Source organism: Lytechinus variegatus, chromosome 4, assembly GCF_018143015.1.
Source record: "Lytechinus variegatus isolate NC3 chromosome 4, Lvar_3.0, whole genome shotgun sequence".
Classification (NCBI taxonomy): Eukaryota; Metazoa; Echinodermata; class Echinoidea; order Temnopleuroida; family Toxopneustidae; genus Lytechinus; species Lytechinus variegatus.
The window spans coordinates 24141123-24160956 of NC_054743.1; the positions used below are offsets into that span (position 1 = coordinate 24141123).

Genomic DNA, 19834 nt, shown 5'->3' on the forward strand with positions numbered 1-19834 from the left:
CTAGCACAGTAAAGGCTATAACCCAACAGGAGAATGTCTAGGATACCCTTTCCCTTTTTGGTTTCATGTATTAAAAAATAGTTTATTGTCTTTAGAACTCTTAAAAGATTACTTTTGCTTGTATTGATATCTTGGAATAGATTGAGGAGAAAATACTCTACAATTGACATGTAGAAGAGCTGTAGTACATTCCACTATGTTGAATTCAAATATTTTTAGAGCCCAATCGGAAGAAAGATGCATTTCTACTACACACAGTAAAGCCTATTTGCGTTCTCCTCTAGAAAAAAAGAACATATAGAAGATGGTTATATATCTCATAAAATAAGTTCGTGTACGTGACGGTGGTCTGTCGAAGTTGCCCTACCGTTTATTTTGTTTTGACAATATATATTTAGAATATCGTCTAAATGAAGCCCTCATCTGGAAAAGGGCACTTATTTAAAGGCAGCATGTACATTATATATAAAGGGTTGGGCAATTTCGACAGGCCTCCGTCATGTACACGAACTTATTTTATGCGATATAAAACAATGCCTTCTATGTTTTTTTTTCAAGGGAGAAAGTAAAGAGGCTTTACTGTGTGTAGTAGAAATGTATCTTTCTTCCGAATGGGCTCTAAAAATATTTAGATTTAACATAGAGTTGAATCAATAAAGGGGTTTGAGTATTTTAGAGCTTACGTGTGGTTTTTCTTCAATATACCACAGCTCTTCTACATGTCAATTGTAGAGTATTTTCTCCTCAATCTATTCCAAGATATCAATACAAACAAAAGTAATCTTTTAAGAGTTCTAAATACAAACTATTTTTGAATACATTAAACCAAAAGGGGAAAGGGTATCCTAGGCATGCTCCTGTTGGGTTATAGCCTTCACTGTGCTAGAGCATTATTACAAACTGCAGAAAAATAATAATGATAATAATAATAACAACAACAATAATAATAATGATAATAATAATATTAATATAGATAAATATGAAATATAGATATAACAGTTGCTTTATTATACCAAAAATGCAATTTGCCTTGCCGGTGGCTTTAAAACACGATATTTTTAGTGTCGAAATACAGAGAGGGGACGGGGTAAATTAGGAGGGATCCCGTGGACGTAGGCTTAAATAATAAAAAAAAAACTATCTTCAGGAAACATGTTAACTGATGTCTCATACATCTCTCTTTTCCAAGTCGATAATACAAGTCAAACAGGTTTTGTAAAGTAGCGGGAATGCAGTTTTGCCACTTCGGGGTCTCCAAAAGATATATATTTTAACAAAGTTAAAATATGGATTGAGGTGGGGTACATTCGTCGTGATTCATGTGCCAGAGCTTCATTAAAGCAGTAATCTGCAAAGCAATGTCTCCTGTAAATTTTCCAAGAGAAACAAATTAGAAACAAATAAAACAAAATTAATAGTGTTTTACCGATACCGAAATACATTTTGCCCGTATATCCCACATACACCAACAAAAGCGATACGAGAAGCTGATGGAAGCTATTGTGTTGAGATTGTGTTTTATCACTTTATTGTCCGATTCGTGAGTGTGACTGTGACATAGAGGTTGTTTTGGTCTCGTTTTAGCGCAATATCACGTCATACATTTTGACATATTTGCCCTCTTTCTATAAGCAAATTAAGACACTAATACTGTCATGAAGCATATCCGATGTTTTCGCTAATATATTCTCTTTCATGTAGAATGTTGACATTGTGTATTAATTGCTGTTATTTATAAAACAGTTAAGGATTCATGAAAAAATACTCTGTTTTAAATTATAATTTGCATAATTTATGTAAATTAGGTAATAATAAACAAGGATATCTCAATCATTTTATGTCAATTTTCTTCCCTTTTTTACCCTAAGTCTTTATTTCCAATTTTAGGGCAGTTCTGGTTAATATATATTCTTAAATACTTGTTTTTTACTATATCGACCTAATACGCAAATTTATGCAAATTACTTGCTTATTTGAAAAGATACAGCGTGTCTCTTTGGATGAATCCTTTTCTTTTGACTCAAGGAACATTTGTGCCAAGTGGGACATTTGTACTCAAAAATGCAGCGTTCACCCCTTTTTTGCAGTTAACCAGTCTACTATACGTTTACCTCAGCAAAATACATTCTTCAGCGTTAACCGTTGCGCTACTCATCACTTATTAATCGGACTTTTTATTTTCCAAACTAGGGATCAACTTATCTTACATATCTAGAGTAGAGAATAAATCACAACATGAAAAGGGGCATATCAAGTGCGTAGCCAGGGGGGGGGGGGGCGGTCCCCCTAAAAAGTAAAGGAAAAGAGACAATTAGGAGAGTAAGAAAAGTATTTTATTTGCACATTGCATTAACACAAAATTTTGGCTCTTCTGTTCGGAGCGGGTAAACATTATTACCATCACTTCAAGAATCCCAAAATGCTCTTTTTTCTTCCGCTTTTCAGCAAGTAATATTTGGCAAAGCATCTGCTCAAGGGTGGGGCCCGTACTATGTGCAATAGTATGTAAGATTCTATCTCCCATCTCCTGTCTTATTTGCGCCATTGATTTACAAAAGGAAGCGCTATTAATATGAGCGATATTACACAATGTTTTCTTAATTCCAAAATAAATCACAGAGGTTTCTGCGCTTCGCGAGCATGGGAAAGGAAACGTCCCTCTTCTAGCTTGCACAACTCTCTTTCACATTTCGAGCTCGTTTTTCTTCTAATAAAAAAAATCGCTAGCCGAAATCGAAATTTTCGATAAACTGGCATGAAATGGGGATTTTAAGTAATATTGAGATATATATAAGTCAAATGCGATCGTGCAGCGGTCGCTGATTCGTTTTAACAATCAGACCTGAATATGGATATTTTGAGAAGTTAATGGAATACTTGATTTATCAAATTTTGTGAGCGAGCAGCGCAAGCAGAAAATGTATATTCAGACAATATAACTGACATCTTTACAGAGCTCTTTAAAAATCAATTTGTAAATCAAAACAATGAAAGTTTGATTTCCGAGGTGAAATATGTTTTGTATATTTACTTTAAATTGATATATTAAGCTCCATATTGAGTAAGATATGTAAATCACCTACAGGCAATGAGAGCGCGAAGCACGAGCGAAAATGACATAGTGACATGAAATATTTTTTGTTTAATTTCCAAGTCTTCACCTCATCTTATTTTAACCACTCGTCTTCCTCCTCTTCTTTTTTCTTCTCTCTTTTCCCTCCTTTTTTCTTTACCCCCCTTTTTTCCTTTTCACTGCTCGCCAGTGGGGGGGGGGGGGCTCGGTCCGCTTATGTTATTATAATTTTCATCATTATCTTCATCATCATTATCATCGATCACCATGCATCAATAGCCACCACCACCACCATCATCATCACCACCTTTATTATCACCATCGTAGTCATTATCATTATTTGAAAAACTATCCTTAAATATCATCACCACTTTTATATCATATGGTCAAAATTTATTCTCATAGATCATCAAGGAGTCAAGCCCGGCTACATTTGCAAATAATTCATTTCATATGACGTTGCTCAATATTGAAAACTGAGATGACAGACCACATAAATATGTACTCACTGAGAATCAAAATCTAGTCATCTTGTCGTTTTCTTCCTTTTATCTCCTTATACGTCATAACACTACACTTCGAAAATCATAGGGGCACTTGCTCTCTAGATTTCGACACATTGTACCATTGTAGCGCCGTCCCTGCATGTGCCTGCATGTGCCTGCATGTGCCTTAATTGCTTTTATTCTTTTATTCAGATCAATAGAAATTTAGTGATGGAAATTATTGATTTCCTTTGCCTACGAAATATTTGATTATTTGCCCGCTTAAACAGGGATGGAGCTTTGATGGTTTGATGGGGGGGGGGGGGGGGGATGATACAGCCTTTAACGATGTCATTCTTCAAAGGAATATACATAGCAATTGAAACAAAAACTTCCATAATTATACACACTGCGGACCAAGACATGACAAATTTTATCTTAAAAATTCTGACCAGCATTTCAAATGATTTGTCATCCTATTTAGTTTTTCTTTAATCTGTTTATTGATTGCTCTTTATATATTTATTTTATTTCATAATAAAACGATTTCAAGACAAAGCGAAATACAATAACAATAAAATAAGAGAAAGCTGGTGAACATTGCTTGTATGTATAGTGAAAATACAATAAAACAATTGTAATAAATGATTTACTTAACATTCATATGAATTCGTTAATTATGATAATGGGTCTTTCCGAGAACACATCGTTACTATCATACATATAGAATACTATATACAAAAGAATTAAAACGTGTCACATCTTTCTTGTTAAATTTCGATGATATTTCAGTGTTTTGTCTGATTTGACTCTGTAAAAATGAAATTACTCTCGGCCTGGACTACATCTTGAAGAATAATATAATTCATCATGAAAGCTAATCTTTAATCTAATACCATTTGACTCTTGAAAAAAAGTATTCCTACGTAAATATTAAATATTTTGAAATGAAAAATCCTCAAGGAAGAGGCAAAGAGAAATTCAATCTCAAATCAATCTTAGGCTTATTTTTTTCGTTTATCAATCCTGTACATCGGATCGTATTTCAAAATAACTTGCTATTGATTTATTTCAAACAAGTGCACACCAAGTTACCAATAATGCATATAGCATTTCCATTTACTACTAGTATTTGAAAGCAGGATAAAAGAGCATTGTACATTAAATGCTTTGCTCACGGGCATAGATGCCGCGGCCGGGGATCGAACCCGGACTTTCTATGTATAGCCTGGCGCCTTAGACCACTAGACCTGCACTCGGCCGCGGCACGGATAGGCAGTGGCCGATCCATGGAGAGGGGGCGCCCATGAAAAAAATGCTTATAAAACACATTAGAAACTTTGCAAAATGTGTTGCCCCTCCCCCGCCATCTTAGATGCTGTGAATGGAGTAAATAACTTATTTTTGTGTGGTTGTATATATAACTAGGCCTACAAGGATTTCGACGGAAAAGTGGCAAATGCGTTGGCATTATGTAGCAGGGGTCGCGGAACGATTTTTAAAGTTGGACGGGGGGGGGGCATCCATTACATCGCCAATTTAATAGTCAATTCCAAGTTTTTATACACATTACTGGAAAACGTATGTGTTTGTACATACCCCCCCCCCCCGATTCCACATTATAAGGGTTATGATAAAAGTAAAAGAGCGATGAAGGGGCGGCAGGGGGGGGTTAAGTGATTTTACACCTTCCACTTCCACTTTCACTTCTTCCAAATGATATGATAAAAGAAGGCTCATAATAAATATCTAACTTTCATATGATAAATATTATTGCACATCCCTACTAAATAATATTTGTGCTAATAATCTGTGTGGTTGGAAAGGAAACATATTCAAGTATGGCTGTCAAAATATTCAATATTGATATTTAAAGAAGTAAGTAACACGCAGTCATAAATGAACATTGTACATGCAATTTAGAATTATAACACGTTAAATTACAATAATCTTTCAGCCTATAATCATGATAATCTTATTAAGATATTCTATGAATATGTATACAGTATGGCTAATTTAATATCAAAATCTGCTCATTGCATTTAAATTTCTTTGAAAAAATTCTTTCAGAACATGAATTTTCAATATACTGGTAATCAGGTAACGAAATGAACAATAATGATTTGAACTTCAGTGTTCAAAGCTTGTGTTACACAACATAAACCTTGGTGTAAACCGGTGTACATAGAGGACCTCACCAGTCAGTTTACTTCCGTTGTTAAATCCCGGGGGGGGGGGGCACTTACATTGACGAGTGGATACCATGCGCGACCAAAAAAAAAACACGTAAAAACACATCTTTTTCACGATAGGGCACGTTACGTACGTAACGTGATAAGGGTGTCAAAAACACAAAAATAATGAAAAAAGGGTATCCATTTCGCTAGGAAGATTACGTGTTTAGGGTCGAATTTGCGGGGATGATAAAACAAAATTAAAATGTTTTATAAAGGATGTCCTTTTTGCCCCAACACTTCGTGTTTAGAGTCCGATTTGCGCGAGGTGTAGAAGGACGTGGGGTCGTACTAAACCAAATAAGGTAAAGCCGACGACCGAAGGACCAGTAACAATAAAACATTCCTGTACTTGTTTAGGGGTTCATTTCGATCAGGTAATATTTGCCAAGAGTATCGTTTTGTTTCCAATACTTGTTAAGGGTAGGGTTTCACACGCCAGTACTTGTTAAGGGGTGCATTATGGAACGTGTTTAGGGTGCTTTTCGAGACCCCATGGTCGCGCATAGTATCCACTCGTGAATGGAAGTGCCCCCGGGTGTTAAATACAGTGTTAGTTAAAAAAAAACCTTTGGTATTATTACAGCACCTTTGGTTTTCACTTTCACACTATTTGGTGTTGTATTCACTCTATAAGGTGTAATTTTAATCCTCTCGAGACACCAACTGCTGTCACTTTTAACACCCCAGTTCTTACAGTGAGGTGTTGGAATAAAACTATACCGTAAATATAACACCAGTCACATGAACATTACTTTATAGCTGGTGCTAAGATTAACTTCACATGGTGCTGAGATAATGCCGCTCGTAGGCCTATATTTTATACACAAGAATATTGTGTTTGGGTTAGAACAAGAACAAGAACTGACACCTCGGTAAGCAATGAATTGGGAGTCATCCGGACATTCAACATCAATAAAAGAAATCTTTAAAAGAGGTTTTAGTTAGCCCTACGTTAGAAAAATTACTGGCCTATATTTTTACGCTCTAAAACATCAAATTGCCACGAATATATAATAGGGCCGAGGAGTGATCATAAAAAAATGATTGTTCACTAATTACATGAGATATATCAGTACAGAAATGCTGACATTAATATTACATTTTGAAATGCGGTCTACCCTGGAAACCTTTATTTTACATGATGTTTATTTTATAAGGCAGTGTGGCTTTCTAATAGTTATTTTCACACAAAATGTATATTATATATAGATATAATTCATCTAATTTCTATTAATAAGATATCACTATGAATACTTGATATATGCAAAATTTATTACATAGAAATAAACTTTTGTGTTGGTTCATTTTACTCGTTTTACGGGTTTTTAACTATCATGTTGCATAATTACCGGCTCAAATTTTTCTCACTGACTTGCGTTAGAGTGCCTCGGACCGTTCGAAATGGTACTTCAAATTTTGGGTTTCGGAGAATAAATTCACGATAACGATAGTGACTATTTTGTTAGTTGGGTGAATAGCTCCTGTACATTATCCTTATATCTGGGTCCAAAATGACACCTGCAGTAAAGATATCAAAAGTGAGAATGGTGAATAGACATGATAATTGTGTTATGTAGATAAACATAATCTGCAATATCTACACAGGGACTCCACTCTAAAATCAAAACTAAAAAATGCTATATGTTCTTTTATAAACAACATTGAATACATTACGATTAATTATGGTCATCTTGTTTTTGTGTGATATCGAAATATTATAGGAAATATTACATATATGATTCTCTAAAAGCGACGGGTTGTACAGTGGCGTAGCTAGGATTTTTTTCCTGGGGGTCCTTCCTTTTCAGGGGGGGGGCACCATTTGTCCGGTGTGTATGTAGGTGTCACAAGGGCGGATCCGACTTTCGCCAATAGGGGACGGGGCCCAAAATTATCCCTGATCAGTCTTTATTCCTATAAAACAACATAAATATAAAATAATCTCATGAGCCTTATAAAAAGTGCGAGCGCGAAGCGCGAGCGTCTTTTTTTTTTACTTTCGTGCATTTTTGTCCTGGAAATTTAATATTCTGGGCAATGTTATGTGTTATCCTGAACAAGATCTATGTAACTAGATGGTTACTACGAACGCCAAGCGCGAGTAGAAATTTTTATTAACAGTTCTAGCATTATCGAAAAGGGACCTGGTAACGACTGTTACCCACGAAGACGGTATGTATTTCAATAATGCGAGCGCGAAGCGCGAGCAAATTTTTTTGACATTCCGACCAAAAAAAAATGGTCATTCTAAATACTTTTTGTATTAATAAATGGGAAAGGTATGTAACTAAGGCTGTGTTTATGCTTCCACTTTTCAGGCCAGAATCAGCGTTTCCAAACGTGGTTAGTCGAAAACACGGTTGCGTCCATGCTTACTTTCATTTAAACGCTGTTTCAAAACGCCGATCGAAAACTCACAAAAAAATGCGTTTGTAAACGTCGTTTGACCAGAATCAGGCTTTCTGGGGAAGCATAAACAGAACCACGATCGTAAACGTGTTTAAATGACGTCATTTGGTACATGCTTCCGGTGAGATGAAAATCCGCGGGCAAATACAGTCGTATTGCTCCATGTTATCTTTACGTAATAACAACAATCGGAAAAAAAACTTTCGAAAAAAGGCGCGCCCAATTTGACCTCGCTTTACGATGCGAAGCCAGCTGGAGATCATGATTTGCTCTGAAAAGTGAAGCATAAACAGCACTCCCAGAACTACGTTTACGATCGGCGTTTTGAATCAACGTTTGAAATCGCTGATTCTGTCCTCGCAATGGAAGCATAAACACACCCCAGGCGCGGATCCAGGAGGGGCCGAGCCGGCCCCGGCCCCCCTATTTTTTTACAACCTGCAGAAAAAAGTTTACTCTTTACCTTGATAGAAACTACGAAAAACAGAAAGAAAAGTAAGAAAGAGGTATTTTACCCATGATGTGTAATTTACAGCCTCGTAACGACCGGCCCGACCCCGAAAGGAAACAAAAAAAAAGGTGAGGGGAAGAATTGGAAAATAGACTTTATATAAAAATTTTCGCTCGCGCTTCGCGCTCGCATTGCCTGTGTAATGAATCCCATTCAAGAGGGTTAAATGACACTAATATATTACCAGTATATATACAATATATCCAGTTCTGATATCAATTTGCACACAATTCTCTAGCACATCAAGCATTTATTATTTTGTTTGATTTACACAAATTGTTTAATGTGTTAATGTTCGGCTCGCGCTGCGCGCTCGCATTGTTTAATTTGTGAGATACCTATGCTCTTTGGAAATTCTTACCAAAATTTGTCAAAATGCTCCTTTATCATGTCAGTATATCAAAAAATTAAGCTTATGCTTCGCGCTCGCATTTAATTGTTTGAGACGCACAGCTTGTTTATTTAAATAAAAACGCGCTTAGACTGTTCATTTTTTTCAGGTCGGAATATCAGAAATTTTGAGCTCGCGCTTCGCACTCTCATTATTTATTTGGTGATACTTGTATCCTCTTCAATAATCACTAAAAACAGTCCTAATTGAGTCACTTTTCACGTTACTATATGATAAAATTTCGGCTCGCGCTCGCATTGTTTAGTTGGATACTTATCTTTGTTCATGATTATAAAGACTGCTCTGAATCTTCAGTTCTAAGCAGGGTTGGCGATTTTTTTGATTTTTTAAAAAAAAATAAAAAAAATCGGATTTATTTGATTTAAATCAGATTTTTTTTATTTAAATCAGATTTTTTTTATTTTTTTGATTTTTTAAAAAGTTCCTTCGAAAAAAAGGGTAATTATCCCCCCCCCTTACTCTTAGAATGACATCAATATTGATGTTATACATTTCACCCCTAATATTGTTCTTAACCACATATTTTGTAATTAAAATCCAGTAAAAATGGACAATTAAAAATAAATTTGAGGAATCATGTATCTGAACTTAATTCTATCATACATAGGCCTATGAAGGAATATTCCATAGGGAATTCCCAGTGAGTAGAGAAAATTCCCCTCTGGGATTTTTATTCAAATATTTAAAAAATCCAAGAGAAAAAAATCCCTTATCAAAACTGCCAACAAACCCTTTGCCAATTACTAGTATTCATGTATATTGTAAGAGAAATAATTCAAATCAATTATTTTTTTCAATTAGTCACAGCTTTACAATAGTCAAAGAGAGACTACAACTGTATATGTTTAGGATCTTTTTGATAAAAAGCTCTTCTCTTGCTACAGATATCTTGCAAAACTCTCAGTTTTGGAGAACAATATAGGAGATAGCTTAGTCAAAGGGTGACTATACTACATTTTGTTACTGTGATTTTTTTTACATTAATCTACAATTTTCATTCCCATATTCTCTACAAAAAAAAATCTGTTTGATCCATGAAGTATGAAAAAGAATCTACTTACTTTTAACTTAAAGGATAAAAACTGCAAAACTGCTTAAATTACAACATATGTATTACAAAAAGAAATATTTTATTTTAAATGAGACACAGCTTACAACTGCCAATGATTGTAACTGAAGTACCTGCATCTTAACATTAAAATGCAGTGTTAAATGTTTATTCTGAGTTTTGCAAATTGTTGTTATAGAGCTCTTTCCATTATTACATGCAGATACAAAACTTCCATTATTTGTAGCACTGAACATAAAATGGGCTGCAGTGACTTAAAAGGTTTATAAGAGAAAGCTTATGACTGTACTACATTATGTTAATGTGATTTTTATAATTATGTTATTTAAAACATCAAATGTATGATAAATGTAACAATACGAAATAAGAGGCATGTTAAATATGTTGATTACATTCAGGTATCATTTTTTTTATTTTACATGACAGAAGTAGTTATGTGTAGGCGAAGGATCAAAACTGGAAAACTGCCAACAAACCTTTTCTCATTGACTTTTATATATTATATATTTTTTTTTACAAACTGCTCTCTGAAAAGTTGGATTATGTGAAAACTTTATGTTAAGAAAGAAATTGACTAATAATAACTGACAAAGAATGTAAAATTTCAGAAGAAAAACTCGACATAATTTACAAAAAATGAGTACGTATTGACAACATACATCTGTAGTTTTTAAGGAATTACCTGATTTTATTAATTTGATTTTAATTTGTTTTAAGTAGATATGAAGACTTTGTTGATCTTTTATTGATATAAAGTTAATTCAAAGTTTTTCAGTTGACTTGAAGAATTAAAACTGCATTGAACAAATACTTTGTCCATGATTTGTACATGTTTCAATGGAAGTGATTTAAATCAATGATTTTTTTTTAAAAAATCATGGTGATTTAAATCGCGATTTAAATCACGATTTAAATCAACGTGATTTAAATCCGCCAACCCTGGTTCTAAGGACATAAAATATCAAAGATTTTTAGTTCGCGCTTCGCGCTCGCATTATATATTAAGACCACATGAGATACCTAATATTGTTTATAGCAATAAAAACTAACATATACTTAAAACTTAAGTCTTTAGTTAGGATTACCCCTTGAAAAAACAAAAAAAAGCCAGATTGTAGCGGCTAATCGAGAAAAATGTTGGTCAAAATATTTTTCGGCCCCCCCTATTGGCGAAAGCTGGATCCGCCCCTGCACCCTAAACAATTGATGCGAGCGCGAAGCACGAGGTGAAGAAAATTGAGATTTTAGACCTAAAAGCGGGACACTCTATTCATATTTTGTTAATCATAAATAAGATATAGTTAATTGAGTATCATTAAAAATGCGATCGTGAAGCGTGAGCAGACAATATTGATATTCTGATGTGAAACTGGATAATTTAAGTACATTTTCAATAAAGTACATGCAGGCTATCGCGCATGTTTTAGATTTAGACCTAGAATCTGGGCATTCTGAATACATTTGTTTAATACACGTAGACAATAGTACCTTGGCTAATCAAACAATGTGACCACGCAGCGTGAGCTTAAAATGCTGATTTGAAGACCATAAAACGGACATTTTACAGAGCACTTAAATTTGTAAATGATAATAATGAAAGCTCGATGTCTGAGCTAAAATATGTTTTGTATATTGACTTCAAACCTTGTTCTATATCAGCCTATTGAGCAAGATATGAATCTTATCGAACAGGCAATTTTGGCGCGAAGCGCATGCAAAAATTTTATATAGTAACATGAAAGATTTTTTTTTTGCAATTCTTCCCCTCACACTATTTCATTCACTCGTCTTCCTCCACTTATTTTCCTCTTATTTTTTCTTCTGTCTTTCTACTTCTTTTCCTTTTTCTCTTTCTCCCTTTTTTTTTTGCTCGGCCAATTATTTCGGGGGGGGGGGGAGCACCTGAGGGCACACCAAATCTCAGGGGGGGGGGCGTGCCCCCCGTAGCTACGCCACTGGGGTTGTAGAGTTGTAAGGGGGGCACACTTCTGTTTTAACGGCATTTTTATATTGAAAATTTTAAATGTGCCTCTCAAGGGGGGGGGGGGGCACGGGCCGGCTTTGCCCCCTGGATCCGCTAGTGAGTATAAATTTAACCTGTGCTTTAAATAGAAAACACATAATCTGGGCAATGTAAGGTCTCCTTCCACGAGCGTACCGGGTGGGGGAGCAGGGTCGAGTGCCACATAAATTTTGAGGATCCTTTTATTTTTGCTGTTGCTTGTCAGAAAACATTTGACCCACCTAACAATGTTTGCTAGGACTTACACCAATGACGAATTAACCTATAGAAATATGAGTCGGAAACATTCTCTCGATTCAAAATTCTACAACACATGCGTAACACACTATGACTGAAGAGTTAATTGATTCTATTCTAGGGCAAAAATGGGCAATGTCGTCGTCGTCAGGAGGAGATTCCCCGCATGTTGAATTCCTCGTAGGTGGAATTCCCCGATAACATTCCGACCGTTAAGGTTGTTAGTTTTTTAAGTGAAAAAAGCCTAATCATTATTTGAACGATCGAGGGAATGAAATTTACCCGAAATGATAACCATTGGAATAATTTCAGTTGAAATTATGGTTCATATAGCACAGTGGCGTAGCTAGGATTTTTTCGGGGAGGTGGAGGGCACTGGGGGTCCTTACTTTTTCAGGGGGGGGGGCAACATTATTTTTCTGTGTGTGTGTGTGTATGTGTCACGAGGATCCGACTTTCGCCAATAGGGGGTGGGGCCCGAAATCATTTTCACCTATATTTACGATCAGTCAGCTTCATTCTTATAAGACAACATAAATATGAAATAATCTCATAAGCCCTATATAAAAAAAGTGCGAGCGCGAAGCGCGAGCCAATTTTTATTTATTTTTTATCTTTCATGGAGCTATAATAGCTCCATGTAAAAGTGCGAGCGCGAAGCGCAAGCAGACAATTCTATTCTGATCTGGAACTGGATAATTTAGGCATATTTTAAATAAAGAACATTCAGGCTATCTTAATAAACATGCGTGCACATGTTTTAGATTTAGACCTAGAATCTGGGTATTCTGAATACATTCTTTTAATAATGAAGATCAATAATGCAAGCGCGAGCTGAAAACATTTGATATTACGATCTAAAAAGGTCCATTTAAATACTAATTCAAATACTGTGTAGGAAAATTGTGAAGTTGATGTGGATCACAGTTAATGAATGATGCGAGCGCGAAGCGCGAGTTTAACAAAGGACTGGGACGTTCTAAGGACATTTTGTCATCATATGAAAATGATGACTATCTTCCTATTATTCCTAAACTTGTCGATAATCCATTCTAAAAAGACCCAATTTAGTTATTAGGAATTCATGAAATGTTATTTTCTTAATCGTTAATCTAATTTGTGTAATGACAGTGTGGAAGTTGTTTTTTTAAGGCTTGAAAATGAAAAATGTTGCGCATTTGTAACCATATGAATACGCATTACAGTGGTTAATACATTTTTAACAATTAATGCGAGCACGAATCGCGAGCTGATTTTTTTAAATAAAATGTTTAAAAGGGACTGGATTTTTTGTTTGCTTATATAGAATTGATATAGAGTACTCACCAATCAAAATGCGAGCGCGCAGCGCTAACTTATAGGCCTACGTTTCGACAGTCACCTCTGAAAATGGATATTTTGAGAACTTTATGGATTACGCGAAGACAAACAGAGCTTGGCAAATGAAATAATGCGACCACGCAGCGTGAGCTTAAAATGTTGATTTGTAGACCATATTAACAGACATTTTACAGAGTGCATTACGATTGTAAATGGAAAAAAATAATGAAAGCTCGATGTCCGAGCTGAAATATGTTATGTACATTGACTTCAAAACTTGATATTTTAAGCTCCATATTAGCCTATAATTCGAGCGCGAAGCGCAAACGAAAATTTTATTTAGTAACATGAAATTATTTTTTTTTGCAAGTCTTCCCCTAACAATATTTTATTCACTCGTCTTCCTCCTCTTTTTTCCTTCTGTCTTTCCCCTTCTTTTTCTTTTTTTTTTTGCTCGGCCAATTTTGTTTTTCAGGGGGGCACCTGGGGGGGGGGGGCACATCAAATGTCGGGGGGGACGTGCCCCTAGCCCCCTCCCTCCGTAGCTACGCCACTGGTATAGCAGTGGCGTAATGTGCCAAAGATAGAGTTTAGAGGGGATCAGATATCTCTCTGATCCCTTTTCTCCCCCATCTGTACGTATATACGCCACTGGTACGTAGGCCTAGGCCGACTACATTTATTTTCAAAGTCAATGAATTACCTTGTAGTGGAATCTAGCCATGTAAAAGCAATAAAAAAATAATAATCTACAGAGGATTTTTCAGGCATTGAAACATTGGAGCTTTTTTTTTATGAAATCACGAAAAACAAATGAAGGGCGTCGTAGAGTATAATGGTGTGACGTCATGTTAGTTTGCATTCATCGTTTTTATGATCATTGGCCCGTTTCATAAAAGACTCGGAACTGTTTGTCATTATGGTAACTAATATAATATGGCAACTGCGGCTCAACAGCCGATCAAAATTAATATTTACTTACTATTTACCACAGATGACAGTCATCAAAATTGTGAGTCTTTATGATTTTGGAAGCACACAAAATACATCCAAAACTTAATTCGATATTGAACCGATTCATGGTCTGATAAGTTACTAATCAGCACTTTAAAAATTATTAAAAATTTACCCGGTTCATGATTCGTTTGGAACCACAATGACATCAGCTATAAGGAAGTATACATATGGCTATTTGTCGGCGGGGGGGGGGGTGTGGGGGTGGGCATGAAACCGATCCTCCTCCATTTTTGGATTTTGATGTTTTTCATCATTATCTACCGCTATAGGTAGGCCCTATAATTGCTGAAATGCCCCCATAAAATAACAGATAAATAAATAAATAACAGTGAATGAATAAATGAATGAATGAATAAATAAATAAATAAAGATGAATGAATAGATAATGAAAAAAAATGCATAAATCAATAACAGATGTAAGCGTCGTCATCGCTTTTGTACCTGTTATTAAAACATTGAATCTAACAGGCCTTACCAATAATTGAGAAAGAAACTGATGATGTATAGTTTTTCCCTCTCGTCGAAACCCTCTGCCTTTGGAATCAGTCGGTGATAGGCTGGGTAGAAATCTTGTTTGAAGTCGACAAATTCTCGGGTCGCTGCTAGTTCAAACTCGTGATGTCCATAGATACAAGCAGGATCGAATATCACTGGAAATTGATGGATTTAGGCCTGTTTCAATAATTGCATATCGTCCAAAATTTGACGATGAGACATTCAGTATGTGTCCCAGAAAAAGAAGCGATTCGGAGAATTATTGTTTTATCATCTTAATCACAATAATTTTTCATAAATGGAATATGTTTGTAAAGTGTAGGTCCTCCTGTAACAAAACATATGCATAGTTAGGGGCGTCATGCCAACAATAAATTTCGACCCTTTTTCGATTTTGATTAAACATTCCGAACAATGATATCTCACCCTATTCCTTTTCTCCTTATGATTATCTACCATTTTATTAGTCGTGGAACTATTTCTCTCTCTCTCTCCCCCTTTTTTTTTTGGGGGGGGGAGGACAAAGTTTCTACGCCCTCCCCCCGCCTCCACCTGTATTGCAGGTGAAAGGCACTAAAACTAACCTGGACCCGTCGTTGTTTCGCCAACATTTCCCCCGTGTAGGTCACCATGCAGTAACGCTGGAATAACGCGGTCGGTACCGCGGAATAACCGCGGTATGTGCCTTACAAGATGCGGCCACATCTCGATCAATGTGCGGTCTCCAAATTCCCTCTCAATGTAATCCATCCGAGGTTTCAATCTTTGGCGGACAAAAAAAGTCTGAGGAAGTAAGATTGGTGAATACTGTGATTGAATTGACAAATTTAATCCTTATCCGGTTGAACATCAATTATCGAATGACGTGGTATTGCATTGGGAATATTTGCACCATTGAAAAAAAAGGAAGGGGAAGAAAGAAAAAATAAACAAACTGAAAATTGAGTTAGGGGTTATTTTCCTACACAATACACCAATTACTAAAATAATGAAAAATAATGTCACCTTTCTTGCCCCCACTCGATCCTATCGAAATACCCTGTGGTCACCCTTGTGTCAACATCATTACAATTCAGAGGTATATCTGCTTTTTCATAGAGATTTGACTCTTCATAAGTTCTAAACGTGCAAGCGAACGTCCGGGGAGGGGGGGGGGCTGCCCCCATGACCCATGCCCCCCCGTTGCTGCCACTGGTATGAACAAGCCAAAAGAGGAATAGACAGCAAATGCAAGTATCTTACCATCCAGTCATCCGACCATGTGTTATCTTGAGGTAGGTATCCCACGCAGGTGGTGGTGTGGAATCCAAACTGAGAGACAGATCGTTGGGTTTCCTCCTCAACATCTTCCCCATTTAAATCCTGCATGTATGTAGGACGCGAAACTGGGACCCCACCGATCCTGCCTTCGTGCTTTTCCTCTTTCATCTTTAGACGACTGTTGTGGAGATGTAACCTGATTCATGGAAATATTCCGTGATTTTTTTTAAAGGCTGTCATGAGCTTGTGATATCCCGGCCGGATGAGAGAATTCATCAGGGTTGCAGGAATTCAGGGGAAGGGGGGGGGGGCACAATGTAGCATTATTTTGACGAGTAAAAACAAGAATGTTAAAATGGGCTTTTTAAAAAAGGGATCTTTAATCCTCACTTTCGGGGATGGGGGGGGGGGGACAGTGGACATCAAGAGGTACAAACGGGGACATGTACCTCCTGGTTCCACGTCTGAATATTAATAATAAGACGCGTTATGAATGGCTCCCCTCAAAGGCCATCACTTCATTATCATCATGACTTTAACTGCACCATTGAATTCAAAGGCCCTGTGAGCGTTTCATGAAAGGACTTGCCAGAGGTTTTATCTGACAAGTCCCGTTTTATCTGACAGTTACCATAGTAACAGTGGATCTCAGCCAATCAAAATCAGGAAAAGTTGTCCGATCTGACAACTAATAATTTGTCAGCTGAAAATGTTGATGAAGAGCTCCCCTGATCTTATGATTTTTTTTAAATGCTTATTTCAAAAGTTATATACTCCACATTATTAATAATACCTCTGAATTCTAAATTTTTGCAACATAATTCACCCTGTACAGGCTTACATAGCCAAAATAGGCTTTGGTTGAAATTACCTTGCGACAGCTTCACCCAACGCAGCAGCGTGCTGATCAAGTTCTGTCAATTCAAGATGTTCCATGATAAAGATAGATCCTGGGCCATCGTCAATGTCATAGATCTGAATAGGTCTAGGACATTGGACCGTTCCAGTGCCTAGCAGGGACTCTAGGCCAGCCTTTTCGCCTTCAAACATCGTCATCGTCTGCGTGTAAATCAAGAGAATTGCAATTCTTCTCTATCTTTTCTTTTAATCTTTGTTTTCTATCATGAATGTGAGTATGTGACATACTATATCAATGGGACTATTTTTTTCTTCAGAAATACGGTGTCAAGAATTTATCTGGACAATTACTGGATTAGGGTTCTCAACGAAAGCTAGTCTCCTTTTTCGATCTTTTTTTTTGTACCAGTGATCAACTAAGTAATTTTTATTTCAAATATTTGGGATTTGAATGAATGAATGACACATCCATACGCTCAGAGCATTTTCCATATTGAAGCAAAACTTTAAATGACAGGAATCCGTCAATGACAGAACATCTTCACCGCTATTTCTCAGGGACTCCGCAAGGCTCAGCATTCGGACTGGTATTATTCGTTTTATCATCTTTCAACGTTTGGCAATATTTTTTGGACATGTCCATCAATGCTATTAAGGGGTGTGCTCACAATGATATCACGTACATACTTTATTTCAAATATATTATATATAAGTTTATTTTCAAGTATTCTCAAAATTGTCTACGCAAACCTAACGTCTTCGTCAGGTTTGCGTCGAAAATTGCATATGGAACAGCACGATCGCCAAAGCCAAGTTTCTACATGGTTATATAAAGCAAACAAACGAATAAACATACCTGACTCTTTGTGTTCATCTTGACAAAGTATTTTCCTCTGTCAGTCTGAAAACCCCTACATTCATTCATGACCCCTCTGTCAAGGATTGGTAATTCTTTAAAAATCTTTAATCCCATCCGATCGGAAAGTGTCTTCTCCATTTTTAGAACCCAGATTTGTTATTATTTTATATCCCGTTTGAAATCTGAGGATTGAACAAAAAGGGTTCAAATAGCCTTAACTTCACAGGGTTACGTCATGAAACATAATGGGAATTTCACTATTATACAAGCTACCACAAAATTCTATAGGCCTATTTGATTGGCTGATGAGAGCAACTAGCTGCTAAAAATCACTGAAAAATCTTTAGGCCTATATTATTACACGAATTACGCTCCCATAAGATAGGGGTCTCCCTAATGTAACATAAATAACATAGATTTAAAAAACATGGCCGTCACCAGATTTTTTTCAAGGGGGGGGGGGTTGGGGGATTACCAATTCCGACTTCAGGCAATGCTGCTGGTGGCCCTAGGAACGATGTTTTTTAACAGGGTGTGCTGGTTTAGAATATTTGACAAGCAAGAAAAAAAGAAAAAAAAAGGAATGGTTTCACTACCAAAACGAAGGTCATCTTGGTCACGAGCCGAAATTTCACGAGCAAAAAAAAACCAAGTTGGTCCTCTGCACCGCACCCCCTCCCCACCCGGTGACGGCCATGAATAATTATGACTGAAATGGATTTACGATCTGTAAAGGGAACATAACAGGCTTCATCCCAAACAAACGCAACAATGTTAGGGTTATATATATGCCTCCCACCACTATAGTAATACTAATAGACATCATAATAACGAATAATGGATATTTACCTTTCTCGCCAAGTCGAATAGGCTACTTCTGCACATTCAAACTATAAAGAACCATTGATATAAGAACGAAAACGTCAATTATAAAGATCAGTTTCATCTATATTTCGAATGACGCCAATGACTACAGCTTCATAGTATATCCTTCGATCGAAGTTTGCAGACGATAAAAACCTGTCAATTAACTATTCAGTATGAGCAAAGTGGTCGCGTCTGCGAATATTATTTGGAATACACCGAAATTAGGTTGGTAAATAAAGCGAAATAATTTCAACTGGGTATTATTGTTGTTGTGGAAAGCCCACTCTTTTTCGCAATAGAAGTGGGTGTGTTGGTGAATATTTCGTAATAATGGAGCGCTGTGACGTGTGTTGTACTTGATATACCTGTAACCTTTCGACCGGGCTTCTATTTATCTTTTCATTAAACGTGCCAAACTGTAAACCATGTCTTACAATAAAATACACAAATCTGCACTCTTCTTCTTCTAGCTTGGGTTGGTTGGCAACCAGTCAAGAAATTACTATTTTGCCACTGCTCTTCGGAGCTTTTGGGTATATTTTCTTTTTTTTAACTCTTGAAAAGGGTTATGAATAGCTTCTTTCTCATTTAAGGGTTCTATATATTATATAGCATCTTTTAAAAAAAATGAAATAAGAATATCAGTTTTCATTTCATTGGCCGATATAATATTCACACATATACAATAGGTTGCATTGACAT

The 19834-nt window shown here is 36.3% G+C and overlaps 1 protein-coding gene across 1 annotated transcript; it reads right to left on the reverse strand.

Annotated features, from left to right (window-relative positions):
* Positions 1-6314: 6314 nt before the first annotated feature.
* On the reverse strand, positions 6315-19218 carry LOC121412612 (ketosamine-3-kinase-like). The gene is made up of 7 exons (XM_041605390.1): positions 19115-19218; positions 18263-18447; positions 17420-17607; positions 16531-16744; positions 15873-16071; positions 15269-15443; positions 6315-7313 (listed from the first exon to the last, which is right to left on the reverse strand). Exons 2-7 carry the CDS (start codon positions 18401-18403, stop codon positions 7250-7252), a joined length of 981 nt encoding a protein of 326 aa, XP_041461324.1. The 5' UTR covers positions 18404-18447; positions 19115-19218; the 3' UTR covers positions 6315-7249.
* Positions 19219-19834: the final 616 nt, after the last annotated feature.